The sequence below is a fragment of the Coregonus lavaretus genome, assembly GCF_964263955.1.
Source record: "Coregonus lavaretus genome assembly, chromosome: 20".
NCBI lineage: Eukaryota > Metazoa > Chordata > Actinopteri > Salmoniformes > Salmonidae > Coregonus > Coregonus lavaretus.
In genome coordinates this window covers 23,916,663-23,937,939 of record NC_140007.1, presented here as the reverse complement: position 1 = coordinate 23,937,939, position 21,277 = coordinate 23,916,663, and the positions used below count along the sequence as shown (strand labels likewise).

The window sequence follows — 21,277 nt, the reverse complement described above, 5'->3', positions numbered from 1 at the left end:
GCGGCCTTTTCCTTTCCGGTTATTTTTGTCTAATCAGATGTCTCTATTTTAATCCTGTCCAATCGAAGACCGAATAGTGATACGGGAAGTGCATTACATTTTAAAGGGTCGTTTTAGGTTCCTTATATCTTGGGAAAATCAAGCGAATGTTTTCAAGGATGTTTTATTGTCTATTGCCATGGCTTGTTAGTCAAAATAGGCTAATATTTTAGCTAGACGAACGAAATAGCCTTCCATTTCTATGTCGTATTGAAGACTTCCCGTTAAACCCCACCGAAGAAGAAGAAGAAGGTAGGGGTAGGGTTAGGTTTAGGTTTCTGAGTCAAGACGAAGTAGACGAAGTCTACGCCCCTTCGTCGGTGATTGGTCAACAGCAGGGATTCTTCAATGAAGTGTTTGTTGTCATTCAACGACAGAATACTATTTTTCATGCACATTTTTTCACTTGAGAAATACTGGACCAAACGTCTTAGTGAAATGTAAAACTAAGACCTCGTCGTCAAAATTAATGACAGATTTAACTTTGATTCTGACTATTTTGACGAAGTGTTGCTATATTTTGTTGTGTACAGTGTCTCTAGAGGGACAAATTGCCGTTTTTTGGGTCGGGTTTCAAGCTAATGTATTTTTAAGGGAGTAAACGAGGCACAGACGTTTGCTTCGGCTAGGAGCAAACCGAACCTTTTAGTTTGATCTTACGTATGGTATGTATTAATTTGTGGATGTCCATCACCCATTTCGTATGTTATGTTACGAATTACAGTTCGTATTATATTTAACTAATTGAAAACGTACAATGTGTTAAGAATTGCTTAACGTATGATATGTTACGAATTCTAGCTAGGCTAGGATTACAGTTAGGGTTAAGTTTAGGAGTTAAGCGTAAGAGTTAAGGTTAGGGGAGGGTTAGCTAAACGGGTTAGGGTTAGCTAACATGGTAAGTAGTTGAAAAGTTCCTGTTGCAACCTGGTCTCAGAACATTTCGTATTGTTCTGTATGTACATTCGGCGAACTTTAATTAGTATGATATGTTTGCTATGGTTACATAAGACAGATTGTTACTTAAGGCATCAACGAAAGTAGGGTGGTTGGTTGAGGTGACTGGATGAGTGCATATAGCGAATGCCTAGCAACCCAAAGGTTGTGAGTTTGAACCTCATCACGGACAATTTAGCATTTTAGCTAATTAGCCACCACTGGGGCATTCCAAGGATAAAGTTACATGGTGCAGCTCTTAAAGCTCTTTCAGTTCCACACTTTCACTTTTGCAAGTCAAAAGTCCATACGCATACAGCCTCTTATACTTTGTAAGTCTTAAGTCCATAAGATTGATATCGTTATGCAGTAGGCTAACACAGTAATGAACACATAGACCTATGCTACCAACGTTCTATTTGCTCCATTCATAAGTCATATTTGTATTTATTATGGATCCTCATTGGCAGCAGCTACTCTTCCTGGGGTCCAGCAAAATTAAGGCAGTTCATGCCATTTTAAAAACATTACAATACATTCACATATTTCACAACACACTGTGTGCCCTTAGGCCCCTACTCCACCACTACCACCTATCTACAGGACAAAATCCATGTGTACGTGTGTGTGTGTTATCGTGTGTGTGTGTATGCATGTGTCTGTGTCTATGTTTGTGTTGCTTCACAGTCCCCGCTCTTCCATAAGGTGCTTTTTTAAATGTTTTTTAAATCTAATTTTACTACTTGCATCAGTTACTTGATATGGAATAGAGTTCCATGTAGTCATGGCTCTATGTAGTAGGGCGGCAGGTAGCTTAGTGGGTAAGAGCGTTGTGCCAGTAACCGAAAGGTCGCTGGTTCTAATCCCCGAGCCGACTAGGTGAAAAATCTGTCTGTGCCCTTAAGCAAGGCACTTAACCCTAATTGCTCCTGTAAGTCGCGCTGGATAAGAGCGTCTGCTAAATGACTAAAAATAAATAATAAAATACTGTGCGCCTCCCATAGTCTGTTCTGGACTTGGGGACTGTGAAGTGCCCTCTGGTGGCATGTCTTGTGGGGTATGCATGGGTGTCCGAGCTGTGCATTCAACATGTCAATACCTCTCATAAATACAAGTAGTGATGAAGTCAATCTCTCCTCCACTTTGAGCCAGGAGAGATTGACATGCATATTATTAATATTAGCTCTCTGTGTACATCCAAGGGCCAGCCGTGCTGCCCTGTTCTGAGCCAATTGCAATTTTCCTAAGTCCATTTTTGTGGCACCTGACCACACGACTGAACAGTAGTCCATGTGTGACAAAACTAGGGCCTGTAGGACCTGCCTTGTTGATAGTGCTGTTAATAAGATAGAGCAGCCTATCACATTTAAAGTAATGTAAAATGGAATAGTCACTGAATTGTTCACTTTACAAAGGGCCTTGAAAAAGTATTCACCCCTTTACACAGTTTTTATTTAATTATATTGTCTGAAATACTATAAAATAGAATAAATAAATTGTGCCAAAGGCAACAAAAAGTTGCAACGTATACAACATATACACATTCAGTAAAGAGTTTTGAAATCTAAATCCTTCCTGTCACAAATGTTTGTCAACATCTCTTTGTATTTTTCTCTTTCAGTGCTGAGACTGTCCTTAGTGAATAGCTCATATGTACAGTAATCAATGGAGCCTCAAGATCTAACCAAAGTGGTGCTGCTGGCTTGTGGGTCTTTCAACCCCATAACCAATATGCACCTGCGTATGTTTGAACTGGCACGGGATTTCCTGGAGGATACAGGTATGTCTATTGATAATCTGTCGTCTGTAACAGATTATGAATTTGTAAATCATCACTTTATTGTATTTTGTGAGTTTAGGACCTAATTCCTTAGACATTTGCATTGCTTCCCAATTATGAGAAGTAGGCCTAGACCTAGTCAAATAAGAGTGGTAGTATTTTGTATTTAACTGAATTTGTTTTGTCATCATGTGCTCTACTGTAGGCCCTATGTAGCTCAGTTGGTAGAGCATGGCGTTTGCAATGCCAGGGTTGTGGGTTCGTTTCCCGCGGGGGGCCAGTATGAAAATATATGCACTCACTAACTGTAAAAATGACTAAAATCTAAAAATCTACAAAATTAGCTGGCCCAACTCCTCTTTCTTTATGTCTCAGGAAAGTACATAGTTGTGAGGGGCATCATCTCTGCAGTGGGTGACGGCTATAAGAAGAAGGGTCTGATTGAGGCCTGTCACCGTGTAGATATGGCCAGGCTGGCCACAGACACCTCTGACTGGATCAAGGTAGACGCATGGGAGAGCCAGCAGCCTGACTGGGTGGAGACAGCTAAAGTGATGCGGTGAGTGCTGATCATTTGTGTGTGGAGACTGTAGCTCAGTTATTGAGAGGGGTTGTCAAATCTATTTTGATTTAGTGAGTTTGTGTGATACAAAAATAAAAAAAAGCATTACTTGCACTGCGCAGAAAGACTCCGGCGTAACCGAGCCCAAGATGTGCTCTTAAGGAGCCTACCGTGACTACTTAAGGTCCAAGGACCTTATGTTATTTTCAGAGGTAGAGGGGCACTGGCAGCCAAAAACTAACATCTAAATTTGAATCCATTCTCAATTGCGATACGGTTCTAGAAACATAAAGCCCTTTAATTTCATATAATGTCAAAATAATTTCGCAAATGTAATTTACATTTTCGTCATTTAGCAGACACTCTTATCCAGAGCGACTTACAAATTGGTGCATTCAGCTTATGATAGCCAGTGGGACAACCACTTTACAATAAACATTTTTGGGGTGGGGTAAGGGTGGGTAGATGATTACTTTATCCTATCCCAGGTATTCCTTAAAGAGGTGGGGTTTCAAGTGTCTCCGGAAGGTGGTGAGTGACTCCGCTGTCCTGGCGTCGTGAGGGAGCTTGTTCCACCATTGGGGTGCCAGAGCAGCGAACAGTTTTGACTGGGCTGAGCGGGAACTGTGCTTCCGCAGAGGTAGGGGGGCCAGCAGGCCAGAGGTGGATGAACGCAATGCTCTCGTTTGGGTGTAGGGACTGATCAGAGCCTGAAGGTACGGAGGTGCCGTTCCCCTCACAGCTCCGTAGGCAAGCACTATGGTCTTGTAGCAGATGCGAGCTTCAACTGGAAGCCAGTGGAGTGTGCGGAGGAGCGGGGTGACGTGAGAGAACTTGGGAAGGTTGAACACCAGACGGGCTGCGGCGTTCTGGATGAGTTGTAGGGGTTTAATGGCACAGGCAGGGAGCCCAGCCAACAGCGAGTTGCAGTAATCCAGACGGGAGATGACAAGTGCCTGGATTAGGACCTGTGCCGCTTCCTGTGTAAGGCCAGGTCGTACTCTGCGAATGTTGTAGAGCATGAACCTACAGGATCGGGTCACCGCCTTGATGTTAGCGGAGAACAACAGGGTGTTGTCCAGGTCACGCCAAGGCTCTTTGCACTCTGGGAGGAGGACACAACGGAGTTGTCAACCGTGATGGCGAGATCATGGAACGGGCAGTCCTTCCCCGGGAGGAAGAGCAGCTCCGTCTTGCCGAGGTTCAGCTTGAGGTGGTGATCCGTCATCCACACTGATATGTCTGCCAGACATGCAGAGATGCGATTTGCCACCTGGTTATCAGAAGGGGGAAAGGAGAAGATTAATTGTGTGTCGTCTGCGTAGCAATGATAGGAGAGGCCATGTGAGGATATGACAGAGCCAAGTGACTTGGTGTATAGCGAGAATAGGAGAGGGCCTAGAACTGAGCCCTGGGGGACACCAGTGGTGAGAGCACGTGGTGCGGAGACAGATTCTCGCCACGCCACCTGGTAGGAGCGACCTGTCAGGTAGGACGCAATACAAGAGTGAGCCGCGCCGGAGATGCCCAACTCGGAGAGGGTGGAGAGGAGGATCTGATGGTTCACAGTATCAAAGGCAGCAGATAGGTCTAGAAGGACGAGAGCAGAGGAGAGAGAGTTAGCTTTAGCAGTGCGGAGAGCCTCCGTGACACAGAGAAGAGCAGTCTCAGTTGAATGACCAGTCTTGAAACCTGACTGGTTTGGATCAAGAAGGTCATTCTGAGAGAGATAGCAAGAGAGTTGGCTAAAGACGGCACGCTCAAGTAGGTTTTTTGAGAAGGGGTGCAACTCTCGCTCTCTTGAAGACAGAAGGGACATAGCCAGCGGTCAAGGATGAGTTGATGAGCGAGGTGAGGTAAGGGAGAAGGTCTCCGGAAATGGTCTGGAGAAGAGAGGAGGGGATAGGGTCAAGCGGGTAGGTTGTTGGGCGGCCGGCCGTCACAAGTCGCAAGATTTCATCTGGAGAGAGAGGGGAGAAAGAAGTCAAAGCATAGGGTAGGGCAGTGTGAGCAGGACCAGCGGTGTCATTTGACGTAACAAACGAGGATCGGATGTCATCAACCTTCTTTTCAAAATGATTGACGAAGTCATCCACAGAGAGGGAGGAGGGGGGAGGGGGAGGAGGATTCAACAGGGAGGAGAAGGTGGCAAAGAGCTTCCTAGGGTTAGAGGCAGATGCTTGGAATTTAGAGTGGTAGAAAGTGGCTTTAGCAGCAGAAACAGAGGAAGAAATTGTAGAGAGGAGGGAGCGAAAAGATGCCAGGTCCGCAGGGAGTCTAGTTTTCCTCCATTTCCGCTCGGCTGCCCGGAGCCCTGTTCTGTGAGCTCGCAATGAGTCGTCAAGCCACGGAGCAGGAGGGGAGGACCGAGCCGGCCGGGAGGATAGGGGACATAGAGAGTCAAAGGATGCAGAAAGGGAGGAGAGGAGGGTTGAGGAGGCAGAATCAGGAGATTGGAGGGAAGAGGAGAGAGTAGCGGGAGAGAGAGGGCGAAGGTTGCGACGGCGCATTACCATCTGAGTAGGGGCAGAGTGAGTAGTGTTGGAGGAGAGCGAGAGAGAAAAGGATACAAAGTAGTGGTCGGAGACTTGGAGGGGAGTTGCAGTGAGATTAGTAGAAGAACAAATGTAGCCCTCTCTTCTGAGGGACCTGAGTTCATATCAATTTGTACCCTGTACCAGGGTTTAACACCTCATAGATACTTTAAAATGGGGATCCCCTCCCTTCAACACAATAAAATAAACAAGAAAAATGCTCAGTCCCATATAAACTCACGGTCCTGTGTCTAAGAATCCGTTCCAAGCTTTACTGGTGCGTGACCGAGGCGAAGCACGCGAATGGAAACCACTAGTCAACTGACCTGTGGCTGGCCCAATAAAACACCCTGGAACGGCCCGACACAGTTTCTTTTGTGAAACAAAAACAAAACAGTCCTCTTCAATTAAAACGGGACCGCTCAAACTATGAACTCCTCTCTCTTTTACCACGACCAGTGGCAACTCAGGACCATGTTAACACTGTCTCGCGGTTGAGAGACCGAAAGAGTAGCCTGTTGATGACAGTTGATCCTCTCAGTCCGAGAAAGTGCAAGCAACAAATCCCTCACAGTGATCGGGGATCCTCAACTAAATATTCATAATATTTACTACTTTTATTTTCACTGGTGAGCGAGTTACACAACTTTAAACTGCTTGAAACAACTAGCAAATGTTGATTGCTTGTATTTTTTGTGAGTCCCCCCTCTTCCCTCGCACACTGTTCCCTAGCAACCGGTCTGTCTCCCAAATATGTCCCACAAGCAACAATGTCGGTACACAGTAAGTAATACAGTCTGTGCTAAAAAAACAAAACAGAAGTAACCAGGGGTTACATACACCCCCTCACAAATGGAACTTGGCCTCCCGACAAGTCCCAACACCTTTGACCTCAAAATCATGCAATCCGTTGATACACACACAGCATCGTCAATGTGTCATAGCTTGACATCATAAAAGTACACAGATAAACGTACATAATGTTTCATCCAAGAAAATAAAAAATACCTCCAATGAAAGGGATGCTTCTCAAAACATCAGCAGTACTTATAACCTTGTTACCCTTTTTATACAAAATACCCGTATACCTCGGGGTACTACAGTAGTGTTGTGAGGTGTACCTAACTCATCATAAGACAGCCTAACTACTGGTTTCACCACTCTCTTGCTTGGTGCTACTAGCCTTGCCAGTTCTGAGTGTCCACTGTGGATCTGGAGGGCTGAACAGCTTCCTCCTCAGGGTCCTTCTCCAGTCCATCTTCTGTGGCTCCTTCGGGTTCTGGGTTAACTGTGGCAGGTGCAGTCGGGGTGAACACTGTAGCCTCTGAATTTAGAAACTGCCAGGTGAGGTTTCTGAACTCCAAGGAGAGTATTGGCATCTGGGGATAATCAAATCCTTCCTCTGATTTGCTTTCCTCTGCCTCAGATCCATCCAACAGCAAGGGAGTGGAGACTGGCTCCTGGATAGCTGCGCTCCCGGTGGGCTGTTCGGTTCTCCTTCTCTGACTCTGTGTTTGGACTGGCCTGGCTGGCAGAGGCTCCATTAACTGGCAAATGGGCAGCAGGTGGTTTCGGTGAAGGGTTTTCACTGGTCCATGGCCATTTTACGGCTTCACCTGGTAGATGGGTAGGCCTGGGAGCTTCTTTGAAATGATGTACGGCTCCGGCTTCTATTGGCTATCTTGTGCTTTGGCTGGAGGTCATGGTGTGTCATCTTCTTGTCCACATGAGCCATCTTTGCAGCATTGTTCTGCCTTGCAGCACTTGACTCAAGGTTGTAGGCCTCTCGGAGCTGGTCTTGGAGCTTGACTGTGTACTGAAGGTAGTTGCTTGGAGGGCTTCCATCAGGTCTCACTCAGAAACACAGGTTGACTGGTAGCCTGGCCTCTCTCCCAAACATGAGGTGGCATGGGGAGAAACCAGTGGAGTCGTTCTTCGTGCAGTTGTAGGCGTGCACAAGGTGAGCTATATGCGGGCTCCAGGTGGATTTCTGCTTGGAAACCAGAGTGCCAAGCATGTTCAGCAGCATGCGGTGAAGCGTTCCACCTGTGCGTTCCCTTGAGGATGACAGGGAGAGGTTCTTGACTTCTTCACCCCACAAGGGTTAGCATTTGGTGGATCAGTCGGCTCTCAGTCTCTTCCTTGATCGGAGTGGACTCTTGTTGGAAGTCCATAGTGCACAAAGAACTTCTCCCACAAGACTTTGACCACTGTGCATGCAAGCTGGTCCTTGGTAGGGTATGCCTGGACATAGCGGGTGAAGTGGTCTGTAATTTTGAGGATGTTTCTGCTGTCGTTCTCCACTATCAGGAAGTTGATGCAGACCAGCTCCATGGGTGCATCAGATGTGATACATAAATGTATGCACGCATGACTGTAAGTCGCTTTGGATAAAAGCGTCTGCTAAATGGCATATTATGTGATGTTGACTAGCTCAGCGGCCCGTGGGGGTAGGATTTCTCAGTGCCCCGATGTCCCATATCGTCATGCAGTGACTTCATGACAGCATGGTGGTACTCTCGGGGAAGGACCAGCTGTCGCTGTCCAACAGAACTAGAGTTCTTGGGGTTCCTGTACAGCACTCCATCTCTCTGTGTGAGCATGTCCCATGACCTCACGAGAATGGCCTCTTCTGGGTTTGTGTTTCTGCTTAGGAAAGGTTTTCTTCTTGACCCCAGGGTCTGGCTGACAGTGGTTATTACTGGGTCCCGGAGCTGTGCATGTTGCAGATCCTCAGGCAGGATAGGTCATCCATCTTTAGAGCAGTGAATGCTTCCGGGACAGCCTCGGGCGGGGCCCTATGTTCATAGATGCACACTCTGAGATACTGTCTGAAGAGTCTTTGGCAGGCATCGCTTGGCAAGTGGCTCTGACTCGTGGTGAGGGGATTTCAACCCAGTCTCCATCCTCTTCAGCACTGATGTGTGGACGTCTTGACAGGGTGTTTATGTTCACTCGCCCTTGCCTGTACTATAACTTGAACTCGTAGTTGGAGAGAGCGGCCGTCCACCTCTGGCCTGTAGCATCCAGCTTGGCGGTGGTTTGCACATAGGTGAGGGGGTTATTGTCCGTACGCACCAGGAACTTTGCTCCATACAGATAATCATGAAACTTGTCCGCCACTGCCCACTTTAGCCCCAGGAACTCAAACTTGTGAGCTGGATAGTTATTCTCTGTCCTGGAAAAGCTCATGCTTTGCATAAGCCACTGGTCTCCATCCCTCAGGGTACTCCTGGTACAGCACTCCACCCAGGCCACTCAGACGGGCGTCAATGTGGAGGACGTAGAGCTTGTCAGGTTCAGCGGAGGCGAGCACAAGTGAGCTGGTGAGGCCTTCGATGATGTTCTGGAAGGCTCTCTCACACTCTGCTGTCCATTGTTCTCCAAACAGCTCCTTCTCCTTCAGGTAGGGGAGGGGGAGGACTGGTGGTCTTGCCATTTTTCCTCTTGGGGGTGTAATCTCTGGTCATCTCATGGAGGGGTCTGATGACCGAAGCTTATTCTTTTCACTAACCTCCGGTAGTATCCACAGAACCCAAGAAACGACTGGAGGTCCTTGAGGTTTTCTGATCTGGGCAATGAGGTGAGTGCATCGATACCCTGGTCGGAGACGATGTGGCCCAGGTATTTCACTGAGGTCGGGCAGAACTGGAACTTGTTGATGGAAAGCTTCAGGCTTCCAGACAGTCCAGGACCTTCATCAGCCTTTCCTCATGTTCCTTCAAGGTTTTCCCAAACATGATGAGGTTATCCAGGTAGACCAGCCCTGCAAGGATGTTCATGTCGCTGACAGCCTTCTACATTAAGCGTTGAAAAGTAGCTGGGGATCCAGTGACTCCTTGAGGCATCCTCTGACAGTCCAAAGCGTCGTCCACCCTTGGCACAGCGTACTGGTCTGGAACGGTTCTTCTGTTCAGAGTGCGATAGTCAACCCACAGTCTGACCTGACCATTTTTCTTGCGGACGACGACGGGGGAGGCATATGGGCTGCGTGACTCAGATGATTCCCGCTGCCATCAGCTCTCAAGTGTTTCCAGACATCTTCATCAGCGGGCACCATTCTTCTGCACCACTCTAAATGGTTGTTCATCGATGAGTTTGAGAGTGTGTTCCACTCCACTTGCACAGCCCACACCCCATTAGTGTAAAGAAAACACTTTGTCCCGTTCCTTCAGTCTCCTTTTCAACCTTTCTTTCCATTGTGGGGGAACGGGAGAGTTGCCAAAGTCAAGGAGGTCAGGGTCGAGGGTTTCTTTACTGGTGACTTCTGTGTGGGCTATGTGAGCTACTGGATGTAATTCGGCCATCTTGAGTTCGGGTTGAAGTGTGACTGCCTGAGTGCTTTCATTCTTCACCCTTAGAGTTATGCTGCTGCCATCTTCAGTACAGAAGCTGGCAGCTCACTCCTCTCAGCTGGTTCCACTAAACCAGTGCAGGGCCTCTCAGCAGAGTTGAACTTCATGTAAGCCTCTGTTGCCTTCAGTCAGAGGGGGTAGAGTGAATAACTTCCCTGACACTCGTCTCACATATCCGATGGATCCATCCCTTTTGAGAATTTCTCTGTTGCTCGTGGTTTTCATAAGCTTGGATGAGCATAGGGTTAATTGGGGACTGTTCGTGGACACTGGAGCTCCTAAGCTTCTCACACAGCTTTCCCAAGACGGCAAACATGCTCAAGTTGGTCCCAATGAGCATGGAGGGGTTCCCCTGCATGGGGGGCTCAGGACACACAAGGGCAAGGGTTTCAATAGGCTGCTGGACGCCTACAGCTTCAAGGGAGAACTCAATGGTGATGCTGATGTAGCGTCATAGGGTAGTTGCTCTCACTTAGGCCCCACAAGGTTATCCCTTCTAAAGGCTGGAGAGGGAGGTGTTGTAGGTGTCTTTTTGTAGAACTGCCGGTGGATGATTGCCACTGTCTAGGATGACATGACAGGGTTTTCCATTCACTTTCACATTAATGTTCGTCTCAGGTCCAAGGATACTAGGAGGAGAGAAAAATATCCCTGGTAGGGCCCTGGGCAGAGCGAGCCCATCCTGTACAACTAGAGCTCATCTGCACGGGGGACACGGTAGGCTCCTCTACTGTCCCCCTCTGCCGTTTCCCGACCTCCCTTGAGCATGGATGAAGCGTCTGTTGAATTCCACTACATTCTTTCCTCTTCTGACAGTTCCTGGAAGAGTGGCCATCTTCACCACAGTTATAGCAAAAGTTGTTTTTATTCCTCTTCGGCCCTGGACAGAAAGCTGGTCTCTCTGGACGTGGAGCTGGTCTATCTGAGTTAGATGAAGCACCCGGGGTCACCTTCATTGCAGCTATGGCATACTTCAGTTCTTCCACCTGTTTGCGGAGAGCTTTGATTTTGTCCCCAGCATCTGATGTTGGCTCTTTCTGAGGCTGGACTTGGGATTCTGTGAGAGTGTTTCTCTGCTTCTCTCTCCTCTTCTTCCCTCAGCTCTTGCAGTAGAACTGGAAATGTGGGCGGCCTCTCTTCTTTTTCTCAGTCGAAGATGCACCAGGATTTCAGTGTTGTACAGCACTCCTTTGATGATCTGGTCAACTCGTGCAATGTTGACCCTGGACTCATCGATGCCTCTCTTCACTTTGACCTTCTGAAAATACCTCTTTAGTCGAAGGAGGAAATCTGAGATCTTCCCTCCTGGTTTCTGTTGCAGGCCCTTGAACTTGTAGTAGAGGTCCTCCCCTGAGTCTGCTGTGCCGTATGTGTGCTCCAGTATGTTCAAGTAGTCTTCAACCAATGCATCTTTGTGGTTAGTTCTTAGCGCTGTAGCCACACTCAGGGCAGGGGCCTTCAAACTCTCGATGAGTCTCTTTCTCTTCTCCGGGTCGGAGCGGTGCCACTCTGGCAACATCTGGTTTACTTGTTCCATCCAGGAGTCGAAGTCCTCTTGCCCAAGGGGCATTTGGAACCGTCCCACTGAAAGTTGGCAGTCTTCTGTACGGACTGGTCTCGTAGTGATGCGTCATAGCTTCCTTCAGAACCTTCCCCATGGCTTCAATGATGTCTTAAGGCTATGGCTTGGGGTGTGACAAGGTTCTTCAGCTCGCTATCTGAGATCCCTTCTCTCATCATGAAGGCCTGTAGTTTCTGTTACTTCACTATGGGGCGCTGACATAGGAGAGAAAGTGGTGGTGGGTATTTGCTCAGGAGAGGGAGGAGCTACATTTCCTAGACCGATCAACTGCCACTTTATGCCCTATTCCTCATCTTCAACCACACAATGCAGTGAGATCCACAGGTCGTCTCAACTAGAACACTGGCCCGCTTGGTTTGAGGATGTTGCACACAGTTTAACTTTAAGCAGTCCAAACAACTCGAAGGCATCCAAAGCCCCTTCAATGTCGCATGCTCCTTTTCCACTCCCAAAACCACTAATGTCCTCCCACTTGCTCCACTGTATCAGCTTCTCCATATTCATCTCCATTCTCTTTCCCTCTGTGCTATTGGAACTAGCTGTTAAAATGAGAGGGTGCTCAATGGCATGATATCACCACTACAAGCGGTCATATTTACAACTTTTATTTTCACTGGTGAGCGAGTTACCACAACTTTTAAACTGCTTGAAACAACTAATTAGCTAACGTCAATGGCTTGTAGCTTTCATGAATCTTCTCTCGCGCTTCACACTGTTCCCTAGCAACCGGTCTGTCTCCCAAAGATGTCCCACATGCAACAATGTCAGTACACAATAAGTAATACAGTCTGTGCTAAAAAAATTTAAAAAAAGTAACCAGGGGTTACACAAAATATACACTTACTGTACACTGTTTTAACTGGCTTTATCACAGTTGCAGCTGACAGTATTTTTCATTGACAACACGTTTCTGTCTGCCTTCTTCCATTACACACAGGTGTTCAGAGCATGCTAGATGGCTAATTAGCACAGGTGGTCCCTCTGTCTTCCGTCTGTCTTCCGTAAACACGTGCTGTAACATGGAGATATGGCCAAGTGGGAACACTAACTCTAACCCTATAAAGGTGTGTATCAATTAACTTTTTAGTTTTTAGAAAAATATTTCTCGCTGATATGAAAGATAAGTTCCTTATGCTTCCAAAACCGTACCGCAAGCGATGAGTGTTAATAATCAGACTGAGCGCCGGGGCTCATAACAAAATCACCCATGTACAGAAGACGCCTTCGTCCAGTGACGTGTAATGTAATGGAACTGAGAGTCATGATCAAGGGCTATCAATGAGAATGACCGATGGAATTTTTTTTATAATTTTTTTTGTAAAGTGTATTTAAGTCAAATGCATCTTCAAAGGTCTCATTTCTCGATGGCCATACCTATTAGTCTGAGTACCAGTCTCTTTCATTCTACTCCTGGCTTTCCGCAAACGCAATGTTCAATATGCGCTGGATTTACAGCAGAGTTGCTAATTGGTTGTTGGAAATAACATTAATATTTTCCATGTGGAGCCTTGAAAATAGAACTATAATTTATAACGAAGTCAAAAACAAACATTTAGCTGTTAGCTAGGCAAGTTGTATTTTGAGGCGTTTTGTGGTTGGAATTGCAGTATGTATTTAGTTTGAGAATTTAGATGTGAGCTAGGAACTTTTGACAGACTGGTTTCATATATACAAATAAACGGTTGCTTCGCAAACGATACAAACGTGTTCTGTGGAGAAAAAAAGTGATATAGTTGCAATATTTGCATAATCATTGTGATTGGAGGATAGCTGTGAGGGTGATAATCCTCTGTCCTCCTCGAGTTCATTAATGATAGAATGGTCATAATTGAAGATGGCAGAAAGGCCAGTCACTTTGGCATGAAGTACAGGGAGTGGATTAGCAAAAAAGACTGGTACCCAGGCTACATACCTGTCACTTTAGTGTCAGAATGGTCATTCCATTTGATTTCAATCACTTTTTGAACGCACCCCTTTTGATTTGAACGAAACTACATACATATTTCCATGGTAGAAGTGGTCAGAAAGTGACTTTATGGACCTGAATGCCAAAACATTTACGAGATCGAGCTTCTCAAAGTTGACCCGTTTTGCATACCCCACCCTACCATGACACACCCATGTCTTCATCACTCGAAAAGATAGGCTAAACGGTTGAGTTTTATATTATTTAAAAGCTTACTATTTTATAATTTATTTTAAAAGATAACTTTTTTACTACCTTAAATGTCAATTATCTAAAACGTGTAAATTACTATTTTTACCCCGCATATACTGTAGCTTAGACCTTATTTTACATCACCTTAGGTGTTTGCGTTGTGCCCGCCATCGGTTGAGACACAGCATACTCTTGAATACAAGGTGGGTGTAATTTTAATCATAGAAATATAATTAATAGAATGAACAAATCCCTTCAGACCACTGCAATTTAGTATCATTGATACATTTTATTGACATTTTTACTTCCAAGTACTAGCACAAAGATCAGGTTTCCTATGGAAGATTGACATTCAAATTTAAAACAACTCATATATTTCCATTTAAGTCAACATTCACTGTGTGGACCTCCAATCATCTTTGTGCTACCATTTCGAAGTACAAATTTAAATTGTATTCCCATGTATTTAGTACATTTATCACCCAAAACATGACACCCACCCTGTGTTCAAGAGCATGTTGTCTCAACCAATGGCGGGCACAACACAAACACCTCAGATGTTAAATAGGGTCTAATCTATAACATATGCAAAAATGGAAAAAATCTGAGTTGACGTTTTTAGATAATTAACGTTTAAGGTTAAATTGTTTGACAACCCTGTTTGCAAGCTTTTAAATTATATCAAACTCAACCATTTATTTTCCAGTGATGAAGACATATACAGTGAGGGGAAAAAAGTATTTGATCCCCTGCTGATTTTGTACGTTTGCCCACTGACAAAGAAATTATCAGTCTATAATTTTAATGGTAGGTTTATTTGAACAGTGAGAGACAGAATAACAACAAAAAAATCCAGAAAAACACATTTTAATGAGGGAAATAAGTATTTGACCCCCTCTCAATCAGAAAGATTTCTGGCTCCCAGGTGTCTTTTTATACAGGTAACGAGCTGAGATTAGGAGCACACTCTTACAGGGAGTGCTCCTAATCTCAGTTTGTTACCTGTTAAAAAGACACCCGTCCACAGAATCAATCAATCAATCAGATTCCAAACTCTCCACCATGGCCAAGACCAAAGAGCTCTCCAAGGATGTCAGGGACAAGATTGTAGACCTACACAAGGCTGGAATGGGCTACAAGACCATCGCCAAGCAGCTTGGTGAGAAGGTGACAACAGTTGGTGTGATTATTCGCAAATGGAAGAAACACAAAAGAACTGTCAATCTCCCTCGGCCTGGGGCTCCATGCAAGATCTCACCTCGTGGAGTTGCAATGATCATGAGAATGGTGAGGAATCAGCCCAGAACTACACGGGAGGATCTTGTCAATGATCTCAAGGCAGCTGGGACCATAGTCACCAAGAAAACAATTGGTAACACACTACTAAATGAAATCCTGCAGCGCCCGCAAGGTCCCCCTGCTCAAGAAAGCACATATACATGCCCGTCTGAAGTTTGCCAATGAACATCTGAATGATTCAGAGGAGAACTGGGTGAAAGTGTTGTGGTCAGATGAGACCAAAATGGAGCTCTTTGGCATCAATTCAACTCGCCGTGTTTGGAGGAGGAGGAATGCTGCCTATGACCCCAAGAACACCATCCCCACTGTCAAACATGGAGGTGGAAACATTATGCTTTGGGGGTGTTTTTCTGCTAAGGGGACAGGACAACTTCACCGCATCAAAGGGACGATGGGCGGGGCCATGTACCGTCAAATCTTGGGTGAGAACTTCCTTCCCTCAGCCAGGTCATTGAAAATGGGTTGTGGATGCGTATTCCAGCATGACAATGACCCAAAACACACGGCCAAGGCAACAAAGGAGTGGCTCAAGAAGAAGCACATTAAGGTCCTGGAGTGGCCTAGCCAGTCTCCAGACCTTAATCCCATAGAAAATATGTGGAGGGAGCTGAAGGTTCGAGTTGCCAAACGTCAGCCTCGAAACCTTTAATGACTTGGAGAAGATCTGCAAAGAGGAGTGGGACAAAATCCCTCCTGAGATGTGTGCAAACCTGGTGGCCAACTACAAGAAACATCTGACCTCTGTGATTGCCAACAAGGGTTTTGCCACCAAGTACTAAGTCATGTTTTGCAGAGGGGTCAAATACTTATTTCCCTCACTGTATGTCTCTCATGGTAGGGTGGGGTACAGTGGGGAAAAAAGTATTTAGTCAGCCACCAATTGTGCAAGTTCTCCCACTTAAAAAGATGAGAGGCCTGTAATTTTCATCATAGGTACACGTCAACTATGACAGACAAATTGCGAAAAGAATCCAGAAAATCACATTGTAGGATTTTTAATGAATTTATTTGCAAATTATGGTGGAAAATAAGTATTTGGTCACCTACAAACAAGCAAGATTTCTGGCTCTCACAGACCTGTAACTTCTTCTTTAAGAGGCTCCTCTGTCCTCCACTCGTTACCTGTATTAATGGCACCTGTTTGAACTTGTTATCAGTATAAAAGACACCTGTCCACAACCTCAAACAGTCACACTCCAAACTCCACTATGGCCAAGACCAAAGAGCTGTCAAAGGACACCAGAAACAAAATTGTAGACCTGCACCAGGCTGGGAAGACTGAATCTGCAATAGGTAAGCAGCTTGGTTTGAAGAAATCAACTGTGGGAGCAATTATTAGGAAATGGAAGACATACAAGACCACTGATAATCTCCCTTGATCTGGGGCTCCACGCAAGATCTCACCCCGTGGGGTCAAAATGATCAAAAGAACGGTGAGCAAAAATCCCAGAACCACACGGGGGGACCTAGTGAATGACCTGCAGAGAGCTGGGACCAAAGTAACAAAGCCTACCATCAGTAACACACTACGCCGCCAGGGACTCAAATCCTGCAGTGCCAGACGTGTCCCCCTGCTTAAGCCAGTACATGTCCAGGCCCGTCTGAATTTTGCTAGAGTGCATTTGGATGATCCAGAATAGGATTGGGAGAGTGTCATATGGTCAGATGAAACCAAAATAGAAATTTTTGGTAAAAACTCAACTCGTCGTGTTTGGAGGACAAAGAATGCTGAGTTGTATCCAAAGAACACCATACCTACTGTGAAGCATGGGGGTGGAAACATCATGCTTTGGGGCTGTTTTTCTGCAAAGGGACCAGGACGACTGATCCGTGTAAAGGAAAGAATGAATGGGGCCATGTATCGTGAGATTTTGAGTGAAAACCTCCTTCCATCAGCAAGGGCATTGAAGATGAAACGTGGCTGGGTCTTTCAGCATGACAATGATCCCAAACACACCGCCCGGGCAACGAAGGAGTGGCTTCGTAAGAAGAATTTCAAGGTCCTGGAGTGGCCTAGCCAGTCTCCAGATCTCAACCCCATAGAAAATCTTTGGAGGGAGTTGAAAGTCCGTGTTGCCCAGCGACAGCCCCAAAACATCACTGCTCTAGAGGAGATCTGCATGGAGGAATGGGCCAAAATACCAGCAACAGTGTGTGAAAATCTTGTGAAGACTTACAGAAAACGTTTGACCTGTGTCATTGCCAACAAAGGGTATATAACAAAGTATTGAGAAACTTTTGTTATTGACCAAATACTTATTTTCCACCATAATTTGCAAATAAATTCATTAAAAATCCTACAATGTGATTTTCTGGAAAAAAAATTCTCATTTTGTCTGTCATATGATGAAAATTACAGGCCTCTCTCATCTTTTTAAGTGGGAGAACTTGCACAATTGGTGGCTGACTAAATACTTTTTTCCCCCACTGTATGCAAAATGTCAACTTTGAGCACCTCTATCTTCTAAATGTTTTAGCATTCAGGTCTCATAAAGTTACTTTCTGACCACTTCTGCCATGGGCATATACAGTATGTACAGCAAGTTTTGTTCAAATCAAAAGGGGTGCTGTCAAAAAGTTATTGAAATCAAATTGAATGACCCAAAAGTCATTTAGTTGTGTGACATTTTGTAACCATAATAACAAGTTAATCTACTCTGCCATGATCCTTGCTTAGTTCCATTGGGCTTTATCTCCCTCGTGTCAATTGTATTGTCGTCTCTGTGCGCTTTAGGCATCATTATAAAGAACTGGTGACAGCGGAACAGAACAATGACGATGTGGACACTGCAAAGAAGAGGAGGATTGAGGAGACAAAGCACGCTTTTGAGGAGCCATCCTCTTATCACACAAGGAGAGGTAAAAACAGAGACATTCTCAACGAGCATTCCGAGACCACAGACAAATGCACACATTTCTTACTACCCAGATGTTACACTAGCTCTGCTTTGGAGAGGAGGATGCTGTGCTACACCCAGGGCAGGTAACACAACGGATTCATTGCTGCTATATTGTTTCGTACTATCAATTCCACTCAGATTAGTAATGACAATTTAGTAATTTGGTAGACACTTTTATGCGAAGTGACTTACAGAACCATTGACATTGGTAGTGACACATACTCATTATTTGGCCCATTTGGAAATTAAACCCACAACCCTATTGTTGCCAGCACCATGCTCTAACTCATTGAGCCGGCAATTGTTGAATACTACTGTCCGTCTGGGACATTACCAGCCACATAGGGTTTGGTGACACCTAGTGACACTTAGTCACACCGATGGGTATGGTGGAACAGCAGGTGATCTGCCCTGAGGTAATAAAAAGGAAAGGTACATGGTGCTGGTTACATGTTTTACCGGCACAGGCTGTCTCTGTAGTAGTCAGAACATTGTTGCCAACTTTTTGACATTGTCTGGCAACATTCCCTGATACCTGTCACTTAAGTGTAAGTGAACCCTAAGATGCAAAAATCCTTCTCAGAATTCAGGAAATTCACACAGATTTTTACTTAAGCCCACTGCTTCAGACTTTCTAGCTTAATGTGTATTTGTGTGTGTTTATATTGGAGGTCCGGTACAGCAGAAGACACATTTCAGTCTTGTATGGATTAATAAACTATTCTTCATCTGTCCGTGAACCCTTTAGACGACGGCCCTCAGCTGAAGCTCCTGTGCGGCGCGGACGTCCTGGAGTCCTTCGGCGTTCCCAACCTGTGGAAGCACGAGGATATCGCAGAGATCGTGGGCCGCTATGGCCTGGTGTGCATCACCCGCAACGGCTGTGACGCCCACAAGTTCATCCACCAATCGGAGGTGCTGTGGAAGCACCGCAAGAACATCCACGTGGTCCGCGAGTGGGTGACCAACGAGATCTCGGCCACGCACGTGCGCCGGGCCCTGCGCAGGGGCCAGACCGTCCGCTACTTACTGCCGGACCCGGTGGTGAGCTACATCCGGGAGCACGGCCTGTACAGTGCCGAGAGTGAGCAGAAGAACGCTGACGTCATCCTCGCCCCGCTTCAGAGACACACCGGCCCCTCCTCCAGCTGAGGTGGCCAGCCATATTGCCTGCTGCCGACCTGAATGCCTTGAGACCAGTGGAGGCTGGTGGGAGGAGTTATAGGAGTACTGGCTCATTGTAATGGCTGGAATGGAATTGATGGAATGGAGTCAAACGTGGTTTCTGGGGCCTCCCGAGTGGCGCAGCGGTCTAAGGCACTGCATCGCAGTGCTAACTGTGCCACTAGAGATCCAGGTTAGAGTCCAGGCTTTGTCGCAGCCGGCCGTGACCGGGAGACCCATGGGGCGGCGCACAATTGGCCCAGCGTCGTCCAGGTTAGGGGAGGGTGTTGCCGGCAGGGATGTTCTTGTCCCATCGCGCACTAGCGACTCCTGTGGCAGGCCGGGTGCACGCTGACACGGTCGCCAGGTGTTCGGTGTTTCCTCCGACTCATTGGTGCGGCTGGCTTCCGGGTTAAGCGGGCATTGTGTCAAGAAGCAGTGCGGCTTGGTTGGGTTGTTTCTGAGGACGCACGGCTCTCGACCTTCGCCTCTCCCGAGTCCGTACGGGAGTTGCAGCGATGGGACAAGACTGTAACTACCAATTGGATACCACAAAATTGGGGGTAAAACACAAGAAAACATTTAGGTTTCCATATGTTTGATACCTTTACAATTATTCCATTCTAGCCATTACAATTAGCCCATCTTCCTACTGCTCCTCCCACCCGACTCCTCTACTTGAGACTGCACTGTGCTTAGTAGAAGCATTTATCTTTTACTGGTTTGAGATAAGATTTGTGAATGCACAGATATTTTTGTATATTTTTGTAACAGTTGAAGTAGACTGCTCATTAGTGCCAGAATGAGTGTGCACCAGAATAGCCTCATGTGGCATCTCCTCAGAGATAGGGTGAATCTGCTTTAGATTAAATTGATCACTGTGTTTTATAGAATATTATAAGAACCCAAGGTGAGTGGCAGTCCAAGCACCAGAATGTAAACCCTTGATCTATCACTAACAGTCAACCTGGTCCGTAGAGCACTTTGTCTGTATAGTAGCACAGAAAGAAACCCACAATCTGTTGTGTATATGGGAAGTCACCGGGCATTGATTATTTGTGTGTACAAAATAATTATTTGATTACAATGAGCCTGATCCATAACAACAGAAATGTTGATATTTCGAAATGTAATGCAGCGATTAACATGCTCATCCATGCTTAAGAGTACCTTCGTGTTTTTTTTTCATGCTGGACTGTGTTTTAGATGCCTGTGGTGTTTGACTAATTCCCTCAGGCAAAGGCAGTTGGTATGTATGGAATTAGTTTGCAGATATAGTAGAATAGAGTAACATAGAAACGGCATGGTGTGTATTGACAAAAATAAAATGCCTCTTTGTTTTGCAGCTTGTGAACACTGTCATTGCTGTCTCTTAAAAAAACAGTATACATCCATCTTATAATGAGAATTCCAACAATTTTACACCTATTCTATTTACATCATATGCAGGTTATTAGTAAAAATAAGTAGCCCTTTTGTTATTGTATCGCCTTTCCTGATCAGATAACCATTGTTCTGATAATAGCGTGACACTTGTCCATGGGTGCAGCCTTTTTCTTCCAATTATTTTTGTCCAATCAGATGTCTCTATTTTAATCCTGTCCAATCAAAGACCGAATAGTGAAACTGGACGTGCATGACATTTAAGGGTCAATATCGCTAGAACACGAGCATTTCTACTGGTGTAGTAAGTATGGAAATGTAGTTTAGTTTTAGTTTCCTTATATCTTGGGAAAACCAAGATAATGTTTTCAGGGATGTTTTATTGTATATTGCCATGGCTTGTTAGTCAAAATAGGGGAATATTTTAGCTAGACTTCCAAAGCTGCCCCAGTTTCTGTGCCTTAAGTTTCCTGGATGCTTCCCAGTCGAAACAGTTAACGCATATATTATGACGACATTTTGTGACGTATTTGTGTATGTTCATAAATTTCCTCTGGCTATCCGATTTCAGAGCATTCTCATCTG

At 45.6% G+C, this 21,277-nt stretch overlaps 1 protein-coding gene across 2 annotated transcripts; it reads left to right on the top strand.

Moving 5' to 3' along the window:
• Nucleotides 1-60: 60 nt before the first annotated feature.
• LOC311147395 (nicotinamide/nicotinic acid mononucleotide adenylyltransferase 1-like) lies at nucleotides 61-20,661 on the top strand. 2 transcript variants are annotated; one of them, XR_014614786.1, is made up of 6 exons: nucleotides 61-704; nucleotides 2,597-2,755; nucleotides 3,131-3,314; nucleotides 17,980-18,104; nucleotides 18,894-19,378; nucleotides 19,937-20,661. XR_014614786.1 is itself a non-coding variant. In XM_084184093.1 (5 exons), exons 2-5 carry the CDS (start codon nucleotides 2,641-2,643, stop codon nucleotides 19,295-19,297), a joined length of 828 nt encoding a protein of 275 aa, XP_084040219.1. In that variant the 5' UTR covers nucleotides 61-704; nucleotides 2,597-2,640; the 3' UTR covers nucleotides 19,298-20,661. The 2 variants fall into 2 exon arrangements, 1 of the variants encoding a protein (XP_084040219.1); XM_084184093.1 differs by having other exon boundaries at nucleotides 18,894-20,661.
• The last annotated feature ends 616 nt before the right edge of the window (nucleotides 20,662-21,277 follow it).

Bases quoted from the DNA above. Each gene is read 5' to 3' on its own strand.
- LOC311147395 (XM_084184093.1), top strand. From the start codon at position 2,641: ATGGAGCCTCAAGATCTAACCAAAGTGGTGCTGCTGGCTTGTGGGTCT. The intron at 3,315-17,979 runs GTGAGTGCTGAT...TGTGCGCTTTAG, and splicing joins GAGACAGCTAAAGTGATGCG to GCATCATTATAAAGAACTGG. The intron at 18,105-18,893 runs GTAAAAACAGAG...TGAACCCTTTAG, and splicing joins CTCTTATCACACAAGGAGAG to ACGACGGCCCTCAGCTGAAG.